The sequence below is a fragment of the Pleurodeles waltl genome, chromosome 8, assembly GCF_031143425.1.
Source record: "Pleurodeles waltl isolate 20211129_DDA chromosome 8, aPleWal1.hap1.20221129, whole genome shotgun sequence".
Lineage (NCBI taxonomy): Eukaryota > Metazoa > Chordata > Amphibia > Caudata > Salamandridae > Pleurodeles > Pleurodeles waltl.
In genome coordinates, this window is record NC_090447.1 from 1,170,018,252 (window position 1) to 1,170,045,595 (window position 27,344).

The window sequence follows — 27,344 nt, forward strand, 5'->3', positions numbered from 1 at the left end:
ATCATGATTCAAAGTTATGTTTTAAATTCCAATCCATGCACAAACTGAGGTTTGCATACAGAATGGAATTCCGAGTTATGCATCAATTACAATATTCTGCAATCTTTTCCTCAGATTTACCACGACAAGACTGAAGAAATCTATCAAGACAAAAAGCTAAGGCACAAATGCAAAACATGAATTAATCTGTGTGGTAAACACTGATCACAAATGCTAGGTGTCATTCTGTGGTGGGAAACTCAGTAGTAGTTAATTATATTACACATTAAATATCCCCACACTAGGAATGCGGTAACCACTAAGTTCACCAAGTTCATCTGAAATTCTACATAGCTTGGAACAATGGCTTTAGTCACCAAATCCGTTTTTGTGCTTCGATCATGATAATATCCATAAATAGCTTACAATATACTAGTCTCAATTTGGGGTCACCGAGCCCGCCCATTTTGTACCTGCTGTAACCTCATAGCCTTTACTAAATTTCCACGTCTTTCCCTGGCAATACAATTAAACATGAAGAGAAATGGAGGGTGCGGGTGTGTATGTGTGTAAAGAAAGGGGAAGTAAAGGGGCTGGAGCTAGTTTAGGCATATCTGGCTGAGGTCGGAGGAAGAGAAACAATGCTACAACTACACCCTGGTAAAAAAAAAAAAAAAAATGCAGTTTTGCTGTTAGCAAAACAAAAACGTGTAACATCAGACTTTGAAAGCATCACATAAATGTCAACAACTTAAACATTACAAAGTATCTCTTAATGGTACAAATACCTCTTATTTCAAATTCTATATTTCATGCTTCAAACTCCTCATGGGCTCTTTTTGCAGGCAGTCTATAATCTCACCAACCTGTCCTACGTTAAAATGACTGTTCCACCTCCCAAGATGTTTGTGACTATTTAGCTCTTTATTTCTCTGCAGAGATAAAGATCATTCCGTACTGTATTGCCTAGCTTCCTTGTTCATCCGGTCTAATGCAGCATGATAACAAGCCTTGGCCCTTTTCTTTCACTCTTCTCACAGCTCACCCAATTATTAAGTAAGAGGAGAAAGATTCCTCCTGGTTCACTTCTCTTCCCCAGATGAAGTATGATCACTCTGGACTCTAAAATCTGAACGTGCATCTTCATACTTAACCTGTTTTCATCTGACACTGTCCCTAATGGATCGAAAAAAGGGGTTATCAAACCTCTTCTACAGAAGAAGTCAAACTTGGACCCCAGAGTTGAAGGTAAGTATAGGTGAAATCTTTATTTTGCCAGCAGTCACTAAAATTGGTGTTAAGTTCTGGCTCGCCGGCTTTCTATACATAGTGAAGAGCACCAGTAAATAGATACAAGTCAGATGAGCTTAAGGCCTGGTTTAGGCACTGAAACTGTTCTGTGACTGTATTAAATGATTTCAGACTAGATTACAATGGTGTAATTTCCACCTGCCTCACCCTGCTGTTGCAGATGTGTAGTCTGGTTATCTCCAATTCAGAACAGAACGGAAAGAATGGTTGTTCTTATTATAATATATGCTCTTTAGAGGCACTATGACCCTCATTACAACCCTGGCCATCAGTGATAAAGCGGCGATAACACCGCCAACAGGTCGGCGTCAAATTTTTTTGAATCATGACCATGGGGGGGAACCACCAACACAAACAGCCCCTTTAACACACTGACAGCCACAGCTGTAGCAACAAACACGGTGGCGGTAACCACAAACAGCCAGGCGGAAGACAATGTACCACCTACTGCATTACAACACGCCTATCCACCAGCTCTTCCAGGGCGGTACCAATGCGATCAAAAGCACGGCGGAAACAGTACTCTGAAGGGAAACGACTCCCTCTCGACACTCAAGGAAGAATCACAACGCCATGGAGCCCGAGCTGCACTTTTTCCCCAATGCTGGTGTACCTTCTCAAACACCAGGAGCATGAACACCAGCGAAGACAACCACGGTAAGTACTACATCTAGCACACAAGAGAGGGTAGAGGAAAAAAAAGAGTGACACACACACGCAACACCCCCACCTCCAACACCATACACACAACAACATTACATATACACCCTGTAACCCTCAGGAATAATGCAAGGACAAAAGGGATGGATTAAATTGAGTGTAATATTATAAATATAGAAAAATACATTCTTAAAGCAACAAACAGTAATGTACAACATATACAAAAGGAGGGATAATGCCCACTCCAAAATGTCCGTGGCCCACTGGGCCAAAACACATAGGCCAAGGCCACACTTGACTCCTGCCTCAATACGGAGAGAACACTGCAGGGGCATCAGGTCGAAAACACACAGGCACCTCAGGGGGATGGGAAGTGGGGGGGGGGGGGAGGGCACCTCAGCCAGAAGATGGTACAACGCCTCGGGAGTGCAAGGCCACAGTCTCTTTAGTGTGTGGTTTGCCCACTGCTTGGTCCTGGGGAGTGCAAGGCCACAGTCTCTCAAGTGGGTGGTCTGTCCACTGCTTGGTCCTGGGGAGTGCAAGGCCACAGTCTCTCAAGTGGGTGGTTTGTCCACTGCTTGGTCCTGGGGAGTGCAAGGCAACAGTCTCTCAAGTGCGTGGTTTGCCCACTGCTTGGTCCTGGGGAGTGCAAAGCTAGAGTCTCTCTAGTGGGTGGTTTGCCCACTGCTTGTGCCCAGCTTGCTTCATCCTGGCAAGGAGGAGCCGAGAGGATGCCTTCTTCCACTGGTTCTGGAGGGGGCATTGTGCTCAGTGTGCTCCATCCTGGCAAGGAGGGGCTGAGTGGATGCCTTCTTCCACTGGTTCTGGAGGGGGCCTTGTGCCCAGTTTGCTACATCCTGGATGGGGCAAGGTCACAGTCTCTCACCTTTTTATCACACCGACAGGTGTTGCAGGGGCCAGGATGCACTGCAGCCCATGTATTCACCACTACACACTGTTTGCCGGCGGTGAGGGCTGCTCAGTGGATGCCAGTTGTACTGCAGGTGGCAGTGCTGGCAGTGGTAGCCTCCATGCCTCCACCTGCAGCCTTGAACGGCTGTCAACTGGGGCTGCTGCTTCTGGCGGTGGTGCATGTGGCTGTGCTGGCTGTGGTGCAGGTGGCGGTGCTGGCAGTGGTGGTGGTAGCCTCCAGGCCTTCACCCTCGGATGGCTGAAGTGCCATGGCTGGTGTTGTGTGCCTCTTCCTGCATTTAGCAGATAGTGGTGCCTCCTTGCTTCTGCTAGCTGGTGACTTTTTCTTGCCCTTGCTGTCTGGTGGTGCCTCCTTCCCCTTGCTGGCTGGCGTCCCCTTCTTGCCCTTGCTAGGTGGCGGACCCTTCTTGGCCTTGGCAGGTGGTGCTGACAGGTGCCTCCTTGGAGCCTCTCACACCTGCAGTTGCTGCAGAAGCCACAGTGGCTGTGGACTGGGTGGCTGAGGTGCTGGGTTTGGTTCTGGCCACACTGCCCCAAAGTGAAGGACGGGGGGAGTGAATAGGTCAAGGGTGGCGAGGAAAAGCTTCTTAGGGACACTTAGGGACACTGGGACGGGAAGAGGGTGAAGGTTTGGGAGTGGAGGAAGAGGGAGTGGCTGTAGGGGGTGTCAGTCTGCTGTGTTTGGGTGCAGGTGCATGGGCTGGATGCTGTTGTGAGGTGGATGGCTGTTGGGTGTCTGTGTGCTTGCGTTTGTGTACTTTGAGAGAGGGGGCACAAACAGTGGGAGGGAACACAGGTGCCGTGTGCATGGAGGTGGGGTGGGGACTGCCAGAGAGGGGTGTGTAGTGATAGGCGTGCTGGTGATGGAGGTAGTGGATGAGGATGTAGTGCATGCAGGTGTGAGTGGAGACGCTACTGGGAGGGAGGTGGACGAGGAGGGGGACACAGTGGAGGCAGTGGATGTTGGTGTGTCTGCATGTGGATGGCGCTTGTGGGAGTGCTTGTGAGACAAAGTCTGGTGCTTGTGTTTGCCTGAGCCACTTCTGTGTGTTGATTTGGGTGATTGCTGGTCTGAAGGTGTGCTTGGGATAGGCTGGGGTTGAGGGGATTGGACTGGGTAGAAGAAGCTGGAGGGGGGAGGCTGGAGACATGGACAATGGCTGCTATCAGTTTGTTGGCCAGAGCCTGGAATGCTCTTTGTTGGGCCGCCACGCCAGAGTGAATGCCCTCCAGGTATGCATTTGTTTGTTGCAAATGCCCTGCTACACCCTGGATGGCATTCAGTATGGTTGACTGCCCAACAGAGAGGGATCTCAGGAGGTCAATAGACTCCTCACTGAGGGCAGCAGGACTGACTGTGGCATGGCCTGAGGTGCCTTGGGCGAAAGAGATGCCCACCCTCCTGGGTGAGCGGGCACGGGAAACACGCTAAGGGGCTGCTGGGAGGGCGGTGCTGGTACAGGGGTGGCGGCTGTACCTGTAGTTGGGGTGGCCACAGAAGTGTCCGCCACCGCCAGGGAGCTGCCATTGGAGGAGGTGTCGCTGTCGGTAGTGTCCCCTCCTGTATCCGTCGTGGTGCTCCCTTCGCCCTCCGTCCCACTGGTGCCCTCACCGTCGGTGGATTCAGCCTCCAGGCCCATGTGGGATGCAGCTCCCTCCGTCGCCGGTGCCTCTGCTCCTCCGCCAGATGATGCTAAAGCACAGAAGGCGAGCGTCACAAAACAAAAAGGGGGAGGAAAGACAGAGGATACACTTGGTCAGTGCCAGCAACACTACCGTCGACGTACACAACTCATAGGAAACAGCCCTATGGAGTAGGCCATGCACTACCAGTTACAATGCTAGTCACCAGTCCATGGGGTACAATGCCTAACCCCATTAGCTGCACACCTGAAACCCACAGGACCCTGCCCAGTAGTAGATACCCACTAACTTTATTGGGGGTTGGAGTGCATCTGAGCTTGCCCATCATTGAACATACCCTGCCATGTTCGCCCTGGCCTAGGGGCACCCACAGCCCACATCCCCCACCCAGGGAATACATTAACGCGCGCAAAGTCATGATTCAGGATCTGTACTCACCCCCGTGTGGCTGCTGTGATGCCTTCAAGCACCCATCCAACTCCGGATAGGCCACAGCCAGGATGTGGAACATCAGGGGGGTCAGGTTACGACGGGCACCCCTTCCTCGTTGGGAGGCCAGCCCCAGCTGGGCCTCCGCCATCTTCCTTGCCCAGCGGCGCAGTTCCTCCCACCGTTTGTGGCAGTGGGTGCTATGCCTGTCAAAGACCCCCAGGGTCTGCACCTCATTGGTGATGGCACGCCAAATATCCTTTTTCTGTTGGGAGCTGACCTGCAGAAAAAAAAACAGCAGGAAAGGGATTAGTTATACCGTCCGGACTGTTCTACTCATGGACCAACATATCCCCTCTTTCCCCTAACGCACATACATTGACCACCATACATACAGCACTCTGCCCAGGATCCCTCAGCCCCCCCCCACACGAGGCTTACACACACAGCAATCCATACATTCATGGCCCACCCATCATGCTCACAGTGTACTCACCTGTTTGTCTGGAGGACCATAGAGTAAAGTGTACCGGGGTAGGACCCCATCCACCAGTCTCTCCAACTCCTCTGAAGTGAAGGCAGGGGCCCTTTCCCCAGACACTCGATCGATTGTCGCTTCAGACACAGGTCACAGCAGCACTTGCAGTGTAGGTCCTGTCTTGTTGAAGGTCAGGTAGCAAGTGAGTGCACAGATAGAAAATGGCGGTCATGTCCGCGGCGGTGCGTACAGTCACCGCTGGCATACATCGCCATTGGCTCCTGGAACCCATAGGGCCCAATGATAACCAATGCGGTGTTGCGCGGCGGTCTTCGACCGCAACGGCATACAACGCCAGCGGAATTACCTCATTTCCACTTGTCCCTCCTCACAGGTCAGGCATCTGCCATTTCAGGGGGGCACAGGCCATGGCACCTAACTGCATCACAGCAGACATTGGCACATCAACTGACTTACGAGTTCACATACTGTTTCTGTAAAGCAAAAACTGCATATCAATGTTGAAATAAGTGTGAGTATGACCTTCTGCTCACCATTTTTCACCCTAGAGTTCAACCACTGAGGATGAATAGGAGATGGAGCCATCCCCGTGTACAGAACCCTGGTGGACCTGGCGACAATGGAGGACAGGCACATTATCCTGACCTACAGACTTGATAGGGCCACAATCCAAGACCTGTGTGCCCAATTGGAGCCAGACCTGACCTCAGCTATCCACCACCCCACAGGTATCCCCCCTCTAGTGCAGGTCCTATCACTTCTCCATTTCTTGGCAAGAGGTTCCTTCCAAGCGACAGTGGCCATGGCATCAGGTATGTCGCAGCCTATGTTCTCAAACGTGTTGACCAGAGCGTTGCCTGCCCTGCTGAAACACATGCGCAGCTACATCGTATTCCCCCAGGTGGAGGATTTGGCCACAGTGAAGGCTGACTATGCACTGGACATATCCACAACATCATTGGTGCCATTGATGGTACACATATTGCATTTGTCCCCTCCCACCCAGAGAAATTAACAAGTGTTCAGAGATAGAAAAAGCTTTAACACTCTGAATGTGCAGATGGTGGGTTTGGCAGACCAGTACATCTCCCATGTCAATGCCAAGTATCCTGGCTCTGTGCATGATGCCTATATCCTGAGGAATAGGAGCATCCCAAATGTGATGGCTCAACTCCAGAGGCACCGGGTGTGGCTAATAGGTGAGCCCATGGTCCCCACCCAGTTGATGTAGGTATACGGGTGTGGGTTTGGCCCTAAGGGTGAGTGTGTGGCTAACAGGTATCCCTCGATATTTGCAGGTGACTTTCGTTACCCCAACCTCTCATGGCTACTGACCCCAGTGAAGAATGCCAGGACAAGGGCAGAGGAACGTTAAAATGAGGCACATGGGTGAACAAGGAGGATCATGGAGCGAACCTTTGGTGTGCCAATGCCTCCCTCATAGTGTTGGCCACGTCTGCCAGCACCCCTGCAATAGTGACCAGGGTGGTGTGGATGTCTCTCAGGTCCTCCCTGATCCCCAGGTACTGTCACTCCTGCACCCGCTGGGTCTCCTGAAACTTGGCCAGTATCTGGCCCATGGTCTCCTGGGAATGGTGGTATTGTCCTGGATGTTGATGAGTGCCTTGTGGAGAGTGGGATCCCTGGGCCTGTCCTCCCCCTGTCGCACAGCTTCCCTGTTGTCCTGTGCCTCTGTCCCCTGCACTGTGTGCCCACTGTCACTGACCCCAGGTCCCTGATCGTCCTGTGTTTGTGGAGTTGCCTGGGGTCCCTGTAGTGGTGGACTCACTGCTGATTGATGAGTCCTGGGGACAGAAGGAAGGGCCCGCTGGGTGGGTGCTGTGGTGGTGTTTCCTGAGGGGGGAGGCAATGTGGTGGGTTGGGACTGTGCCTGGGTAACCGACTGTCCAGAGGTCCCTGATGGGCCTGGTTGGTCATCGTGATCCAGGTGTGCAGAGCTGCTGTCATTACTGTGGGCCTCTCCTGGGGGGGGGGGGGGGGTGGAGGGGAACTGGATGTGGCTGGCACCTCCTCTCCGGTGACGTTGAGTGGGGGTCCTGTGGGGATGTAAATGCAGTGTTATTGTATCTGCATATGCCATCTTGTGCATGGATAGGTTTCCCTCTATGGTTGTTATTAGCAAGGCAGCTTTCTCTTGTGTGAGTTGTGATTGGTTTGGCTAAGTGATTGTCACTAGTGTGCATGCTGTGGTGATGGGTGTCCATGCATTGTTATTGCATGCAGAACTTAGTATTGAGATAGGTTGGTTGTGATGGTGGGGTATATGTGAGGTGGTGGAGTGATGAGGGTGAGGGTAGGGGTAGGAGTTTGTGATACCATGCAAGTAGGGGGGGGGGGTAAAGTAGGTAAGATTTTACTTACCAGAGCCCAGTCCTCCTGCTACTCCTGCCAGGCCCTCCGGATGCATGATCGCCAAGACTTGCTCCTCCCATGTTGTTAGTTGTGGAGGAGGAGGTGGCGGTCCATCGCCAGTCCTCTGTACAGCTACATGGTGTCTTGCAACCACGGAATGCACCTTCCCCCGTAGGTTGTTCCACCTCTTCCTGATGTCAACCCTTGTTCTGGGGTGCTGTCCCACGTCGTTGACCCTGTCCACGACTCTCCACCATAGCTTCATCTTCCTAGAAATGGATATCGGCTGCACTTGTGATCCAAATAGCTGTGGCTCTACCAGGATGATTTCCTCCACCATGACCCTTAGCTCATCCTCTGAGAACCTGGGGTATCTTTGTGGTGCCAGGGGTGTAGTGTGAGTGGTATGTGTGTGGGGTGATGTGTTGGGGTATGTGCTGCGAGGTGCGTGGATGGTGTATGTGTGATGGTGTTCTGTGGCTCAGATTCAGTGGGTGCTCCTGGCTTGTCTCTCTCTCACTTGCCAAAATCTTTGGGTCGTAAAGGGTTGTGAGTGGGTGTTTTATAGTGTTGTTGGTGTGTGGGTGTGGTGTGTGTATTTTGAATTGTCCAATGTGGTGGTGTTTTGTTAAAGTGTGTGTATTTTGAGCGCAACGGTGTGTACTGCCAATGGATTACCGCGGTTGAATGACCGCCGCGGTGATTCGTGGGTCATAATGATGTGGCCGTATTTCTGTTGGCGTAACGGTGTGGGTTTTGGTAACGCCAATTTATCACTGACCTTTGGGCTGGCGGACTAATGTCTGTATAGTGGCGGATTTCTATGTGTGGGTCATAATACGGGTAGCGGTATACCACCGAGGTATGTTGGCGGCAGTCAGCATGGCGGTAAGCGGCACTTACCGCCAATGTTGTAATGGGGGCCTATGTCTGTTGGAGTGACCTCTTTACAGGACACTGATTATCAGCCACACAGTATAGGTGTTCTTGAGCTTGCGGGAGTACTTCTACCCTTTTCATGCTAGAACACCATTTGCTGCAAAGTTATTTCAAGGCAACTACCTTTTTTGCCAGTTCCTTAGGCCTGGTGGCTTCATGCATGGGTGTAGCTCAGTCCTCTCATACGAGAATAGCTCCATGTGGGAGAGCTAACAAGTATTTTATTTTGCTTTATAATAGCGCAAATTCCTCGCAGAGTAATGGACAGTAATATTGCCAAATAATTGGCACTCACTCATTCAACCTCAGGAGAAACAGAAGATGTATTTGGAAATAACCAACACTTGCCAGTCGCACAATCCAAAATCAGGTATGTTAACTCATTAAGCTCACTATTCTGAGACATGTACCTGTGCGCAGCCTCAAACAAGCATAGGTTGCGATGTCCAGTGGGCAAGACAGAAAACGTAACCTTTGGTCAAGAGTTAGGAGTGTCTTTCTGAAGATGGGAATAAAAATATTTCATGAGCTCATTGTCATTTCACAGAAGGAATTTTCGGAGGAATGGCAAAAGGGCTGTATTGAAATAAGTTTGCAAAAACTGTTTGTAAATTGCTTTATACTGAAATCTGCAGAAGCTTTTTTTTTTTTGTCAAATCACTCATTCTAGTTTTTACATTTCTTGGTTAGTCAACTACAAACATTTTCAAATACACTAAAACATGTTGTAACCATATACAGTTTGACCAGTATGTCTAAAATGCATAATTTTCCACTGCTTTCTTGTATTGGCTGTGAGGATAGCTCTGCCTTAGAGTCTGAAGTGTTAACCCTGCATCCATTGGTTGACCAGTTCACCCCACCTCTACTCAGCACCAACGATTTGTGTCTAGTTGCACCCCGATCAGCACTGTTACACACCAGAATCAAATAAAAACAGAGGAACGTGTTATAACTCCCTCCAAGCTTATCAATGAAACTAGAAATGCTACACACAGATTTTGAAACGGTTTTTAACCTAAAGGCATAACCTAGTTCGGAAAAGGCAAATATCTGAAATAATACAAATGCATAATTGTTTGAAATTAAAAACATATTCACCAATAAAAATGCTGTGCAACTCAAAACATACTTACAGAAAGTGAGTATATACAGTGTCTCCCATGTGGCCAGACTTGATCAGGTGTTTTTTGGAGAGATCATAAACAGGCAGCTCCACTCCTACAACAATGGCAGCCCTCTGGGCTGTTAAAGACACACCCTATAGAAGACACATTTACAAGAAAATCAAGATGAGGTATAGATCATGATATGAAATTTTAAGAAAAGGCCAGACAGATCCAACTTACCTTCCACAATCCTCGCGTCCCTTCTTGTTGATAAATATTAATGAAGTTGCCTACCATGCCTCCCTGGATCAAACTGCCTTGAACCTGCATTCTTATCTGTACATTACAGAAAGACAAAGGGAGAAAATACAAATACAATTCAACTCCAGATGATAAGCTGTGCAAATATAACATTAGCATGCTCACTTAATGAACAATTTAGTTATTGGATAAAGCCTATGATTAAGCCAGAAGCCAAAATTACCCTGACAGGAAAATACATAAATGCCCAAATTCAAATACTCTACCCAGTCTCAGAAATAACTAGCAGTCTGTCAAGTTGGTATATTCGGAACATGATTGCCAGGTTTATATAAATACCTTACGCCAAATCTGCATATATTGTTATGCATGAGCTTTTATCCAGACAGGTGCGAGAATTTACACAGCAGTTTTGCTTGTCTTCGTAAACAAACTACCATCCATGTAAAAATATCTCATTAATCTCGTCAGATAGCAGTCAACAACCAGCCTTTCCATTTGAATTAAGAAAAGTGGGTAAACACAGGCCTCAAACCACATTAGCAATAGCAGCCAGCAGAATGAAACTGCAGATGGAGCTGGAATGCAACACTTAAACGTACTGCATCACTATCAGATTTCGTCGCTGGCTTTCTTTCAAAATCCTATGATGTCTGTATTGTACACAGATACCAGTTCTGCATCGCACCCACAGCATATTCAACCGTGTGCTGTCCTGGTGCTAGTAGTTGATGCGCAATCTAGAGGTCAGACCATAGACAAGGTATCATTCCCAATGCACCATTTGATTACCTGCTGTAAAATAAACATGGTGACAGCAAAGCATCATATAATACCACCATATAACGTAAAAAGAGGAATATTACAGGAAGAAACAGAGTAAGGGGGTCATTCTGACCCCGGCGGTCATGGACCGCCGGGGCCAGGGTTGGCGGGAGCACCGCCAACAGGCTGGCGGTGCCCCGCAGGGCATTCTGACCGCAGCGGTTTGGCCGCGGTCAGATGCGGAAATCCGGCGGTGTCCCGCCGGTTTTCCGCTGCCCATTAGAATCCTCCATGGCGGCGCATTCTGACAGCCCATACCGCCATCCTGTTCCTGGCGGTTCTCCCGCCAGGAACAGGATGGCGGTATGGGTTGTCGTGGGGCCCCCTTAAGAGGCTTTGCAGACACTGAAATACGCGACGGGTGCCACTGCACCCGTCGCACCTTCCCACTCCGCCGGCTCAATTCTGAGCCGGCGTCCTCGTGGGAAGGGTGGTTTGCACTGGGCTGGCGGGCGGCCTTTTGGCGGTCGCCCGCCAGCCCAGTGCAAAAGCCAAAATACCCTCAGCGGTCTTTCGACCGCGGAGCGGTATTTTGGAGGGGGGGGGAACTCTGGCGGGCGGCCTCCGCCGCCCGCCAGGGTGAGAATCACCCCCTAAGTCTCAATGCAGCACCATTTTGATCTTCGACATAAGAGCCCTGCCATTTGCATGCAATGTTCAACAAAAGCATATAGGCTATCTAACATACTCATGTTTCATTCGAAAAGGCACATACAACAGGCTGTAGAACAAGAAAGCTTGTCAGCATTTTGGGGAGTCTGATAGATGACATCTTCTGGAGTCCAGCTGGGTGGCACTGGAGGTTTTGGACACTTCTAGACAATACTTAAGATGGAAGGGTAAAGTAACCAAGAGGCTCCACTTTGGCAAAGCACCAATGTGAAAGAGGTGGAGGAACTGAAGGATATCCAACAGAAGGATAAGTGGCACACATTTACATTAGGCATGTGATAGACGTAGGGAGGGGTAAACTGTTTAAAAACCTACAGGAAGAATACAAACGTCACCCCAACATGCGCTACACATGCCACCAACGGCAGCGTGCTTAAGGGGCAGAGGGAATTAACTGGAGCGGGGTGCCAGAACAAAGTCTGCTTGAAGGCAGACTGTTAGGGGATAAGCTCACTAGCAATGCAATATTGTGTATATACCATAATAAGCAACAAGCCTAAAACCTTGAAGAAACTCATGGAAATCAGACATGGGCCCCCCAGAAGAGTGGCACTAATGCATTCGAAGGAGGTTGCAAATTAAGTCTGACTGTGACTTATACAATTAAAGATCTTACAGAGAACCTACTACAGGAGTACTTTGTTAAAAAATGGGAAGAGAACAAAGCCCCATGTAACCAATGCCAAGTCGCAGTAGCATGTTCCTACACACAGCCTGGTATTGCCCAATTACAAGGAAGTTCTGGAAGGTAATCATAGGAGAGCTAGACTTAGTCCTGGAGGAGGACATGCGACAGACTCCATAATTTTTAACTCTAGGAATTCCAAGTTATGTGAATTTACCAAGGGCAAAACTGTTAGTTTGCCAGGCTTGGTAGGATAGTAACAAAAAGGGGCATTGTTCAGGCATGGAGAAAGAGTCCAGCTCCTACCAAGCAACAAAGACTGACCAGTATGAACAAACGCATGGAGGAGGAAAGAGTGGTATATGAAGGGAGGTGCTGCCCAAAAAAAATTGACAAGATCTGGAGGGAAAGTTGGAGAGTGTATCTTGAGTTATGTTAGGAGAGCTAGGCTCCACTGGACAATGTAAGACCTAGAGAGGAGGGTTGGGGAGACAGACAACAGCAAGATGATAACTAGCTGGAGTTGTGGGGTGGGGTACAGGAGAACATCATAGAGAGTGCTTTAATGTGTATTATAGTATTGAATGATTTTGTGCAATATCTACGTGTAGAATCTGACCGATGCGATTTTACCACAGAGGTTATAATTTGTTGGATGTTTGTAATAAATAAAAATAAAAAAGGAATGCACTGTCAGTGTCACTTATAACTCTAAACATAGCACACAGTTTTCTCAGCACTGTAATAAAATAAATTACCGCTGACAAATTAGGCCCTCAACATTACGAGTGATATATTAAATTCTTTTATATGTGGTAACTGCTGTTCTTATGTGTTTTGCTGCTATAACTGCACCCCACCAATTTTCCCCAGATAAATTTCAGCAAGTCAAACCTGCCAACATTGTTCTGGAAATATATAAATGTGATATAAGAATATGCTGCTAAGAAAATGTACCCTACTGCTGGGAATGTTTTATCACATGTTCTTCTATGTTGTATGAGATGGCAAAAATGAATAACAATGTTTTTTTTTTAAAAACTGCAAAAATGTGTTGATGAAAAATGCCTCAAAATTACAGGAAAATACTCATTTGATCCGATAACACCAAAATTCATGTTACCCTACAAAAAAATATAATAGGCAATAATTACCACACCCAATGACTCCTTAGTGTCATAATTTATCGGATACAATAATTATCGCATCTGATAGTGGGTCACTCGTAATGAGCGCCATTTTGCTAAAATTGCTGGTACTGGAAAGATGAAGGGTTGAAAGTAATACAGGACCAGAAAAAATTGTATTGTTAAGACGTGTGTAATGTAATTTGCCATGCCTCTCCCCATTCCTGATAATTAATTCGAACATTAGTCCTATTTATACCACCACCAGTGGGAAGGTTGAAGGGGGGAGAGGGCGCTAAATAAAAACATTTGCAAAGCTAATGGAAGCCCTTCCTGGAAGGCAAAATGATAAGCCAACTAGCCAACAGAATGATGTAATAGGGCCACATTTCTGGGTACAGCCAAATCCCACTCTATGACTATTTTAAATAAATGGTAACAATCTGTCCTGGACAGCTGTGCTCTCCTGTCAGACCTAAAATAGAACTTTAACAAGGAGTCATTCATTGAAGATACAGGCCTTTAGTTGTGCCACCCTATAATGACCATTAAGTAAAAGGTACTAGCCAAAAGATCACGGTGTGGGGAGCTGTACCTTACATATATTAAAAAACACTATATATATATATAGCAATTTCTCTATTAATTAGGTAGATATTTAAACATGGCACAAATATCAATTCAAATAGTAATGCCTCACAGAACTAAGGGAGGGAGGACACATTTGTGTACATCTGACACACCCAGTTGTGCAGAGAAGGTGGATAACTTAGAGACTGACTGTGTCCACAGAAAACACAGACCAATGTATCGAGAGCAGGATGGCGTATCTCTGGGAGCAGAAAGAGTTTGGAGAGGAATGCCAAGCCAGACTTGCGTGTCTGATCAGCAAGAACTAGGACCCAGACCAAAGGGTAGTATAGGAAGGTTGTGGGGTTGATCAGATAAATGCCAGGGTGAAAAGGTGCATCTTCCATGTTCTTCTAAAGCTGGAATAATTATTTTCCATTCTCACATCCAGATATGAGTTCCTAAAGGAGGCCCTACACAAGGAGAGATTGGCCCTGTATCTCTTATAACTGAACTGAACATCCAGGGCACACATTCGTATGCAGTGAAATACAGTATAAGAAATACTGGTTGTATTTTGGGTAGGTGCTCACAAACAATTTAATTTGCTACCAAAAGGGGCAATATGGAACTAATCAGACAGGATGGGCCCTAACAATATATAATTAAGATTCTTGAACCCCATTTGTAAATCTTTAGAATTAAGATATTTTGAGAATGGTACAAATTCAGACACCAAATGTAGAACTTTGCTGCTTTTTATTGTTCTTCAGTACAGATGTATAATATTTCATAGGTTGAATTTGTGGTAGTAAATTCATTATCATAAAAACAGCAGCCACAGCTAATGTGTTTTGACCCTTATAGGGGACTTTTTCAATGATGTAAAGAGTAAAACAAAAACCTATAAATAAAACCAATATATATGATATTACAAATAACAAAAAATACAAAAGTAGCCTATACATAGCTATGGATAAAACTCAACCTACGGGTGCCAAGGTTAGAGTGAATTTAGAATGAATAAATGTGTGTTTAATTAACATGAACAGGTCACAAATAATGCAGCTGAGCTGAATTTAATAGAACACATCTTTTTAGACAGTCCTAGTCATGTCTGAAATTCACTTGCAGTTGTTGTACATTGCACACTTCAAATTTAACATGGTTTCTAGTATCTCTGTTAAGCATGTCCTTCAGTGGATACACGAGGCTTGATAACTTCAAGTAAAAATATATCTGATCCAACATAATAATCATACAACAAAACTGGGAACCATACTGTAAACCACAGAGGCAACAGTAATACTGACATGTTATACATACATTCACTGAGAAAACCAAAGGTTACAGGGACGTAATAGTTAGGCTGACGTTTTACCCATACAAAACCTTAGAAAGTCAGCAATTGCAGTTATACTTAAGTTAAGAAACTATAACTCGTGGCCTAAAGCCACTTTCTGGCATGAGTTATAGTTTCTTCAGATAAGTATAACTGTAAGTATAACTATAGCTGCTGAATTTCTATGGTTTTGTATGGGTAGCATGACAACCTAATTAGAACGTCCATGTAACCTTTGGTTTTCTCAGTGAATTTCTATGTATTTGGTTAATGTAATGTAATATATAATTACCGTATGTTAATACAAACACAACTGCGCACTTTGGCCGCAGGACGTGCAGCCAACCCATCTGAATGCCCCCAACTGCACGCCGTGGGAGTGTTAGTGGGTGTTTTTTTCTTTTTGATTTTTTTCTTGGATCTGGAGATCCTTTACAAGTTTACACAGGGGGCCACGTTGAGTGCCGCAGCAGATCCGCTGATCAGTCAAAAAAAAAAAAAAGAAACTAGGCAATTTTCTTTTTTTTTTTACCCATGAAGTGTCCCTCAGGGTCCCCTCCATGTGTCCTATCAGGACAGGATACCTCTATCCTGACCCCATATATGTTTTCCCCTTCTTTCTTCCCTCCCCCAGCCCAAGCGAGGGGAAGTAAAACAAAATAAAAAATAAGGTAGCAGAAACATTTCTTTCAGGTTTTTTACAGCCAATGCCTTGCTTTTGGCCCAGGATCCACGGGGTCCAGGCAAGTGGATCCACGTACCTAGAAATCTATATTTTCTTATCTTTAATTAATCCGAAACTACTGAACAGGCTTACATAAAGTAACAAAAAGATACAAGAAAATTGGAAAATCCCTACAGACACAACATGGGGAAAAGGTGCTTTGGAACCCCCCTCTTTTTCTTGGACCCCGCTTGATGAATCACCCTGAAATTCTATAGGCAGCCGCTAAACAAACTGGTGAATGACCAAAGTATAAGTTTTGAAAATTTTGTGAAGCTCTGTCAAACTGCCCCAAAGTTATTAGTAAAACAAAAAATGCTTTTTTCTATGGAAAACGCTGGTGCTAACTAGAACATCCTACTGCCTATCACAAGTAGGTGATATACATAAGAAAATTGTTACTTACCCAGTAGACATCGGTTTGTGGCATGTAAAGCTGTAGATTCACATGCTTTGCATAAGTCTGCCATCTAGTGTTGGGCTCGGAGTGTTGCAAGTTGTTTTTGTTCGAAAAATCTTTGAGTCACGAGATCGAGTGACTCCTCCTCTCTGTGATGGTGCGCATGGGCATCGAGTCTTTTGTTAGATTGTTCTCTCTCCGCCGTCTGGTTCGAATGAGTTTCCTCTTGCTCCGGTATATCTCGGTTCGGTCTCCGTTAAATTTTCGTTTCGACAACAGTATAGTTTTTCGCTTGGTTATTTCCAAACTTAAACTAAATCAATCCGATTCTCAGCGTCTGTGTTGGTTTACTGCCCTTAGGGGCGTCCACACCCTTCTTGCACCTACTACGTCAAGTGCTGTTGAAATATTCAGGGCTAACGGAACGGACTCCATGTAGGTTCTGTCCTTGATGCCACTCCAAGTTCCTGCATACAGATCAACATTTGGGATTGTAACTTGTGCTTGTCCCCGGAACATAAAGAGACAAACTGCGACGCTTGTAGGTCTAAAAAGACTCTCTGAGACCAAAGAGCATGTCAGTTAGAGATGGCGTTGAAGACACGCCCGACATCTTCGGAGAGGATAATGCAAATCAGGCAGCCCTCTCGATCCGAGACTCTGAGTCGGACGTTGATTCTGACATTGAGAGCCAGCCGATTCCAGCAGCAAAGTACGTGAGTACACCAGCCCCATCTCCCATCATCTGTTTGGGAGTTTGCAGTGAGGTACTACAGATAGGTCTAGTAGTGTTATGTACCAAGGCTGATGTGCCCATGTTGGTGCTATGAGTATCATGTTGAGTGACATTTGGTGCAACTTGTTGACCAGAAATGGAAGGAGTGGGAGAGGGGGAAAGTGTAAGCAAATATCCCTGACCAATTGATCCATACAGCATTGCCCATGGACAGGGCATGTGGGTGTCTGGATGCAAAGTTTTGGCATTTTGGATTTTCGCTTGTTGCAAATAGATCTATGTCTGGTGTTCCCCACCTTTGAAAGTACTTTTGAAGTACTTGGGGGTGAATCTCCCAAAATGTGTTTGTTGGTGATTTCTGCTGAGGACATCTGCCAACTGATTGTCTATTCCTGGAATGTATTGTGCTATTAGGTGAGTTTGATTGTGAATTGCCCATTTCCAAATTGTTTGGGCTAGAAGGGGCAGTTGAGATGAATGTGTACCTCCCTGTTTGTTGAGATAATACATGGTTGTCATGTTGTCTGTTTGAGAAGAGGTTAAAATGCTTTTAGGGCAAGGAATACAGCTAATAATTCTAAGTGGTTTATGTGTAGTTGTTCCTGTTTGACATCCCATTGCCCTTGAATGGTGTGATTGTTTAGGTGAGCTCCCCAACCAATCATTGATGCATCTGTTGAAATTATGGTCTGAGGCACAGGGTCTTGAAACAACCGCCCCTTCATTAAATTGCTGTGATTCCACCATTGAAGGGACATATGTGTTTGGCGGTCCATCAACACTAGATCTTGAAGTTGACCGTGTGCATGTGACCATTGTTGTGCAAGGCACTGTTGTAAGGGCCTCATGTTTAATCTTGCATGTGGGACTATTGCTATGCAAGATGCCATCATTCCTAAAATCTTCATGATAAATCTTACAGTGTATTGTTGATTTGGCTGTATGAGTGGAATTAGATTTTGGAAAGCTTGTATCCTTTGGATATTTGGATACGCTAGAGCTAGTTGAGTATGTAGGATAGCACCTAGATACGGTTGTACTTGTTCTGGTTGACGTGTGACTTTTGGTAGTTTATAGAAATTCCTAGTGTGCGCAGAGTTTCTATCACATAACGGGTATGTTTCTGGCATTGTGTACGATTGTTTGATTTTATTAGCCAATCGTCTAGATATGGAAAGACATGGATGTGTTGTCTTCTTAAGTATGCTGCTACTACCGCTAGACACTTTGTGAACTCCCATGGAGCTTACTGTTATGCCAAAAGGTAACACTTTGAACTGGTAGTGTTTTCCTTTTATGACAAACCTGAGGTATTTTCTGTGAGCTGGGTGGATGGGTATTTGGAAATACGCATCTGTGAGGTGTAGAGCAGTCATAAAATCTTGTTTTTGTAGCAGTGGACTAACATCTTGCAGAGTTACCATGTGAAAATGTTCTGACAAGATGTAAAATTTGAGGGGCCTGAGGTCTAATATTGGCCTGAGGGTGCCATCTTTTTGGGGAATTAGGAAGTATAGTGAGCATATGCCTGTTCCTTGTTGGGACTGTGGAACTAATTCTATTGCTTGTTTGAGTAATAGAGATTGAACCTCTTGTAACAAAACTGTATGTTCTGGGGATAACTTGTGATATCTTGGTGGAATATTTGGAAGGGTGTTTATCAATTCTAGGCAATAGCCATTGCGGATAATTGATAATACCCAGTTGTCTGTGGTGATATTTTGCCAATGAGAGTGGAACTGCTGTAGTCTTCCCACCACAGGAGATGTATGGAGTGGAAGGGAGGAAAGGATGTCACTGCTTTGGTTGTGTTGTTGGTTGTTTAGAGGTTTGGAATTTACCTCTATTTCTAGAGTATTGACCTCTATATGTTCCTATAAACCCACCTCGCTGATACTGGGTTTGATATGGTTGCCTTGTTTGTGAGGTAGAAGCCTCGGAGGATTGTGCTTTAAAACCTCCTCGAAACTGAGGCCTGCGAAATGACCCCCTATATATGGTGTGGTGTACAAAGCACCCATTGCTTTTGCTGTAGCCGAGTCTTTTCTTAATTGTAGTGTTTACTTCTGGGCCAAAGAGGTGCTTTTTATCAAAAGGCATGTTAAGCACAGCCTGTTGAATTTCTGGTTTAAAACCAGAGGAGCGTAGCCATGCATGTCTTCTGATTGTGATGGCTGTGTTAACGCTCCTTAAATAAAAAATCTTCTTCCAATGGCTCTGAATGCATTGTTACCCCATAACAAGCTGCAGCCCTGGCTATGACCTGGTTGTGTACTGTGGTATCCTCAGGTGGAGATGGTTTGGATGGGTAAGTATCTGGGTCATTATCTGGGATGGGATCAGGGTCATAAAAATCCCATGGGTCTACTATGTCTTCTTGTGAATAAAAATAGTGTGTTGGAGAAGGCATTGGTGGAGGGCTGGTGCGGGGGAGGCAGATAGTTGTGGAGAATGAGGAGGAGAAGTATGAGGAGGTATTGGCTTATCCTTTTGCACCTCAGTTGGTGGCTGTACAGTGTCCAGTTCCTCTTGGAAAGCCAGCTTCCTTTTTGTTTTTAAAGGAGGTGCAGTAACAATCCTTCCTATCTCTTTATGGATGTGTATCCTAGATGGTCTCTCATCCATAATTTGTAGAATGGGCTCAATGTCCGACTCTTCCTCAGAGGTTTTATGGCTTTCTCTTAATTTCTTGGAAAGTCCTTGCTCCTCTGTATATGATGTCTTCTTCAGTTCCGAAGATTGTTGTTTTTTCAGTTCCTAAAATGTTGTGGAAGGTCTCGGCTCTGAAGCCGACTTTCGAATTTTCGACTCCGAAACTTATGGTTTCCTTCTGGAGTCCGAAATGGAGCCATTTATAGTTGTACTCGACTTCGAAGCGGACGGAGGAGTGGCCTTTTTCGGCCCTGATCCCAAAGGCCGGTCTCCAACAGTCTTTTTCCGGGCCGAACCATGGCCTTCCGGCAGTGGTGTGCCCAAGGCCTTAGAATGTTTTTGTGTAGGGGTGCAGGGAAAGACGTACTCACATGCTGGCCAGCTGTGATGGGTCTGTCGTCCTCTGATTCCTGTTCGGAGTCTGTGTCTTGGATAGAAACTGCTGTCTGCGCCTACTCTTCTTCAGTGACGTCAAGATGTTCACTGCTTTTCGACGCCATTTCAAGTCTTTAGGCTCTGCGATCTCTGAGAGTCTTTTTTGAACGAAACGATTGACAGGTCTCACAGTTTTCCTCCCGATGGTCTGGAGAATGGCACAAGTTACAAACCAAGTACTGGTCTGTATAGGGGTACTTCGCGTGGCACCGAGGGCAGAATTGGAATGGAGTCCGATCCATCAGGCTTTCCACGCGGTAGGCAAGAGAAGGCCTGAGTTGGGGGCGCGAGCCCTGAAGGGGAAACAAAAGTAAGTTTCCGAAGGTACTACCGGTTCGATGCTAGATGGAGAACACGATTGAAATGATACTGACGAAAAGGAAGGTTTTCTAAAGTTTTTCCAAATCGAAAAGAGAGGAAACACGTCCAAATTTAGAGTGCAGACCGTGCTTTTTGTTATTTGCTGTAAATCTGTTCAGTAGTTTTGGAGTTACTAAAGGAAAAAGAAACATAAATATCTGGAAAGAGCCTAAGCACAGATCTCATGGTGAGATATGATTGGCTACCAACACTTAAACCAGGAAGTGGTGGCAGCCGACTTGGGACCAATATACTTAATAGCACCCCATTGAAATGCATTGTAGTGAATGGCAGGTTTTGAGGGTTACAAAAAGGAAAATATATAAAGGGTGATAACAGATTTTAATTTCAATATCAATCTTTTTCTTTCTTTCTTTTTTTTTTATGGTTTCCATACTGATTTTAGGAATTGTGGTGTGTTCGGAGGTGATTTTACCCTGTGAAAAAGCCTTCTGCTGGGGTTTCATGAATCATGTTTGAAGAAAACTTTTCTCATGTTTTTCCCCATATAGGTTATGGAAGGTGCTCCAGAAGCTAAAATGAGAGCTTATTTTCTGTAAATTCACACTATCTTTCCCAGTCACAAGAGAATGAAGTCTGACATTCTCAGCAAAAATTGTACTTTCAACAGGAGTAGCCTGTCAGTTGATTTCCTCGTGTTTTTCTGCAGCCTCCTAAAGTGTTCTAAAGGACAACTAGAGTGCTAACAGTCTTACTCATGCCAAAAGTGTGGCACAAGTGAAGCCATCCTGATTGAATCAAACTGGTAAAACTTAAAACATGAATTTAGAAATGAGGGTTCATTTCATCATAGAAATGATGTTTAGCGCTGTAGAAAGAAAAAATAGGACATGCTTTAAGTGAGTTCTCAAATATCTTCCCCTTCTATTTCATTAAACCATTCTGACATGCAGACTGAAACATACACTTTCAACACCAGCAGCAGAGTGCCAATTTACTCCTTGGTGAGCAGCAGTTTTACTAGAGTGTTCTAATGATCAACTACAGTCCTAACATTCTTAATTTATGCCAAACGTGTGGCACATCTGAACGCCATCTTCATGGAATTGAAGTGGAAAACTGAAAGGAGGGAGGAGGATAGAGGCAACAAGTTGACCACGCTGGGTAGGTGGGAGGGGCAGTGGCAGCACAATGGACCAGGAGGGCAAGGGAAAGTGGGGCAGGGGCAACAAACCAACCATGCAGGACAGGCAAGAGAGGCGCTGGCAATACAACAGACCTTTGCGGGCAAAAAAAAAAAAAGAGGCAGTGGTAGCACAACCATACCTGCCAACAGACCCGATTCAGGCAGGAGACTCCCGATATTTTTAAGTGCAAAAGGGCCTTATTATATCTGTCTCCTGCCTAAAATCCTCTTTTTTTCAATGTAAGTCAATGGGGAAAAAATCAATTCCCCAGGTTTGTTTTTTTCAAAATAACTGTCTTGCCAAGTTCAAAATGTTGAGAAGTATGGTGCACTCGATCACGGAGGCCGGAGGGAAAGGGGTAGGAACATGGGCTCGGATAGCAGAGGGTAGGAGGGAGATGGGCAGTGGCAACAAACTGACCTTATAGGGCAGACGTCAGGGGTTGCTTCAGCACAATACACCACACAGGTCAAGCTGGACGGTACTGCATCACAACGGACCATGAAAAGCAAGAGGAAGGGGACAGGGCCATGCACAGGGAAATCAGAGAGCAGAGGGCAAAGAGGTAAGGGCTGCGAGCTGACCATACCGGACAGACAGGAGGGACAGTTGTAGCATAACGGCTCATGAAAGGCAGGAAGGAGGGTGCAGGGGCACAACAATGGACCAGACAAGGCAGGAGGGAAGGGATAGAGGCCTGCACATGGAAAACAGGGAGCAAGGGGGCAGGGCAGGAGCAGCAAGTTGACCATGGACAGCAACAGTGAGACTATAATGGGCATACATAGAGCCAACGGCGGGAAGGTGGAAGGGTTCATGGGCGGTAAGATTACCACACTGGGCAGATGGGAGTGGCTGCAGCAGCACAGAAGACCATGCATGGAAAGCGGAAGGGTTAGAGGCATCACAACGGCTATGGAGGGCAAGAGGGAAGGACATGCACAAAGTACCATCGAGGACAGGAAGGGAGGGGTAGGGGCTGGACACAGACAAGAGAGGGCAAGGGAATGGGCCTCACAACAAACCACGCAGGCCCAGCAAGATGAGTAGTTCCAGCACAACAGCATGGAGGGCAGAAGGGAGTGGCAGCAAAATGGACCATAGAGTAGAGGAGGGAGGGAATAGAGGCATGGAACTGAGACAGGCAGGGTGGAGGTGGCAGGGATAAGCGGCAGCCATCTGACCATGCTAGGCAGGTGGCATGGGAAAAGGTAGCTCAACAGAACACTCAATAGATAGGAGGAGCTGTGACAGGTCCATGGAACATGGTGGGTAAAAAGGAGGTAGCTGGGGTATGCACATGGCGAGCAGGGAGAAGGACGGTAGGGGCAGCAAGCTAAGCACAGAGGCCAAGCAGGAGTGCAATGATGGAGCAGAGAACTGGGCAACGAAGGGCAGGAGGAGTGGGCAGGGATATCAAGCTAAATGGAGGGCAGTGGCAGCCCATCGAACCATGCAGGGCAGAAGGGAGAGGGCTGGTGTGTGGACTCGGAACACAGAGGGTAGGGGAGGAGGGCAGGAGCTGCAATCTTGGGGGAAGGGGGCACGTAATGCCAGTCAGTGCGACTGCAAAAATTTATTCTGGTATCTATGAATTACAATTTACGATTCAGTAACATGTTACTGAATCGCAATTTGGAATTGAGCATACATACAGATTTGGTATTCGGAAAGGGCGTGTCAAGGGTGTCCTTCCCCAATATTGAATCGCAGTGGTATGTATGAATGTTTTGAGACCGAAATGTGGTCACAAAACATTTGCATTTTACCACCTACTTCAAGACCCCTTCCCCTTTGTGAATGGTAGTGAAAACTATTTTTTTTTTAAGACCAGGCAGTGATCCCACAAACCACTGCCTACTCTTAAAAAATGAGAAGAAAACTTCCCATTTTTCTTTTTTTTTTAAATGCATCCTGTTTTCCTGTAAGGAAAATGCGCTGCATTAACAAAAAAAAGAAAGATTGCTTTATTTAAAAGCAATCACAGACATGGAAGTCTGCTGAGCCCAGCAGGCCACCATCCCTGTAATTTTTGTGTGCCCTAATGGGTCGCAAATTGCGACCTGCCTCAATATAAATCGGTCGACTTGGAATAATGATGAATATGGCCCTTAATTTATGACTCCAGTATTGGAACTTTCATAGATTCACATGCTTGAATCAGATTAAACAGCAATGAAAAGCATTTTTCTACAAAATCAAACATATCCATTGAGAAGAAAACAGTATACATACAAATATCAAGTAAAATGTGCATAACCGGCAAGAAGTTGGCACGAACGAGGGAGACAGCTCACCTTCATTTGAAAGGATGTTAAAACACCGCTTGTGGCACTGCTGCATCACTGAACTGCAGACTCCAAGCAGTAGTGCTGCCTAAAGGTGTGTCTATTTTTCCAGGTTGCTGCTCGGCAGATTTCTGGGAGGGACAGACCGGCAAACAACACCATTGAAGCAGAGACAGTTGTTGTCGAGCGAGAACTCACCGTTGTGCTTAATGGTCTGCCAGCCTTCTAATGACAGAATTGCTCAATGCCACTCAATATCCATCTAGAGATGCTTTTCTTTTCTTGGAGTGTTGTATGCTACAAATGGTTGATTGGCTCTGCGAAAGCTCTTCGTTTTGTCCACATAGAAGTTTAAGCACCTTTTGACGTCTAAAGAATGTAATGCTCATTCAACTCTTGTCTTAGGGTTCGGAAAAAAAGACCCGAGAACCAGTGGTTCATTAAGGTGAAAGTCCAATGGGACTTTAGGAATGAATTTAGGGTTTGTGCAGGAAATAACCCTATTGTCCCCGAATCGGAGGAAAGTCTCCTGAATGGTGGAAGCCTGTATTTCACCTACTCTTCTGGCTGAGGTTAAGGCCAGGAGGAGAGCTATCTTCTAGGATAGAAATATGATATCTGCTTTGTGGATGGGTTCAAAGAGAACCTTCATTAGCTGTGAAAGTACAGTGTTGATCTGCCAAAACGGAGGAGGAGGCCTCACCAGTGGGAACGTCCTGAATAATCCTTTGAGGAATTGTTTAATTAGTCTAGTACACCATAATGATGGTGAGGTGGGAGATCCCCTTCCAGTGAGGAGGAAAGAGGATGTACCTAAGCCCTTTGGCACCACATGCAAAACCTTTTCCAGTTGAGTTGAAAGGATTTATTAGTAATGTGGTAGAAATGGGGTCTCTAGTTGGCAGTGGTTTGCATCCTGTCCAAGTAGGGACTCTCACTCTAGTCAGGGCAGAGGAGTCACACAGCTAAGATAATCCCTGCTCACCCCCTGGGTAGCCTGGCACGAGCAGTCAGGCTTATCTCAGAGGCAATGTGTAAAGTTTTTGGTCACACACCCACACACACAAACACACACACAGTAACATAGTGAAAACACCACAAAAGTACTCCACACAAGTTTAGAGAAATAGCCAATGTTTGTCTGATTAAAACAAGACCAAAATGACAAAAATCCAACATACACAATTAAAGATATCACTTTTTGAATGTTTACATGAGTCTTAGTCAATAGCAATCAATGGTTTTATCTTTTTAGCACAAAGTACCTGGGATGCATAAAAAACAAAGGTGATGCAGGCCGCAAGGGAGGTGAGGTGCAGAAAATACAAAGCGATGCACCGGTTCCTTACTGCGCAGGGGAGATGATTCATCGATTCTTTCTTTGCAGGAAAGGCGATATGCTGATTTCCGGACACGCAGCCTCAGTTCTTTACTGCGGTACAGGGGGGTGGGGGGGTTGATGAGAAACTGATGCCCAGGGAAAATCAAGATGTGTTGTGAGGATGGAGCTGCGGCGAAACAAGCACTGCGTCAATACTGCAACCGCGAAACAGCCGCTGTGTCAATTTTTCAACCTCAGTGCATGGATTTTCGCCTTCAGGTCACCAGCTTACACTTCCAAGGGCCCAGGGACTGGAATTGACACCACTTGGCAAGTCAGGACTCTCAGCAGAAGAGCCCAAGCCATGGCAGATGAAGTCTTTGATGTCCCTGAGACTTATTAACAGGAGGCAAGCACAGTTCATGCCCTTGGAGAAGCAGAATGTAGAAAGCAAAGTCCAGTCTTTTCATTCCCAGGACTGGAGCAGTAGGTCAGCACAGCAGAGCAACAGGCAGCGTGGCAGTCCCTCCTATAGCACCCAGCTCTTCTTCCTGGCAAAATTCCCTCAGTTCAGAAGTGTTCTAACTTTGTGGTGTCAGAGGTCCAGTACTTAAACGCATTTCTGTCTTTAAAGTAGGCAAACTTCAAAGAGAAGTCTTTGTAGTGCACAAGCCCCTGTCTTTCCTGCCCTGGACCAGACTCACTCCAGGGGGTTGGAGATTGCTTTGCGTAAGGACAGGTACAGCCCTATTCAGGTGCAAGTGTCAGCTTCTCATACCACTCTAGCTCAGGAAGACCCACCAGGATATGCAGGGCACACCTCAGCTACCTTTGTGTGACAGTCTAGAGTGAATGCACAAACAGCCCAACAGTCATCCTGACCCAGATATGTATTTCATGGACAGGCAAAGCATAGAACGGTTAAGCAAGAAAATGCCTTCTTTCTAAAAGTAAAGCAAAACACAAATAAACACAAATGATGGACGGAATGCGGAACCAATCAAACATTCACCCCCAGTCACAGATCTGGGTTTAATCCATTGTTCTTTTGCTCACCATGCCACCCCAGTTTAGACCCGGCCCTTTGCAAATCAGTCTTGACCCTGTTCCTCATGGGAACAGTCTGGCCTGAACTGCCAGGTCCTCACTGGACTGGAAACAAGCATCCTGGGACCGGTTTCAGGGTTTCAACCTTCATCAGCCAGGCTAGCTTGAATCCAGTGGCATAGTGAACCCGAGACCCACGTCTGGGCATACCCGGCGCACTTATGGCATCAAAAGCAAAGCAAAACAAATGATGGACGGAATGCGGAACCAATCAAACATTCAACCCCAGTCACAGATCTGGGTTTAATCCATCGTTCTTTTGCTCACCATGCCACCCCAGTTTAGACCCAGCCATATGCAAATCAGTGTTGACCCTGTTCCTCATGGGAACAGTCCGGCCCGAACTGCCAGGCCAGGTCCTCCCCAGACCGGAAACAAGCATCCTTGGACCGGTTTCAGGGTTTAACCCTTCATCAGCCAGGCTAGCTTGAATCCAGTAGCATAGTGAGCCCAGGACCCATTGTTCAACACTCCGTCCATCATCCTTTTGTGTTGCTAAAGTTGCCCTAAGTGGGAAGGGTATGCCCAGACGTGGCATTTTCAAACTTACAATGCAAAAACCAACTTCACCAAAAGCTGTATTTTTTAGTTCAGAGACCCCAAACTCCACATCTCTATCTGCTACCAATGGGAAATTACACTCAGATCTTTCAAGGTAATCCGCATGGTACCCTATGGGAGAGCGAGTCCTTGCAATAGTGAAAACTGAATTTAGCAGTATTTCACTATCAGGAAATGAAAAGCACACCAGTACATGTCCTACCTTTTAAATACACTACATCCTGCCCATGGGACTGCCTTGGGCCTACCTTAAGGGTAACATACATGTAGTAAAAGGGATGGTTTGGGCCAGGTCGAAATGGTAGTTTAAAACT

General features: G+C 46.2%; 1 protein-coding gene across 1 annotated transcript in view; it reads right to left on the reverse strand.

Annotated features, from left to right (window-relative positions):
* Window positions 1–27,344, reverse strand: part of SLC25A30 (solute carrier family 25 member 30) — a 117,792-nt gene that overhangs the window by 21,672 nt on the left and 68,776 nt on the right. The window contains exons 6-7 of the mRNA XM_069203185.1: window positions 10,117–10,212; window positions 9,904–10,028 (exon numbers count right to left, since the gene is read on the reverse strand). Of these exons, the coding sequence (XP_069059286.1) occupies window positions 9,904–10,028; window positions 10,117–10,212 (221 nt within the window). The remainder of the gene's footprint in view (window positions 1–9,903; window positions 10,029–10,116; window positions 10,213–27,344) is intronic.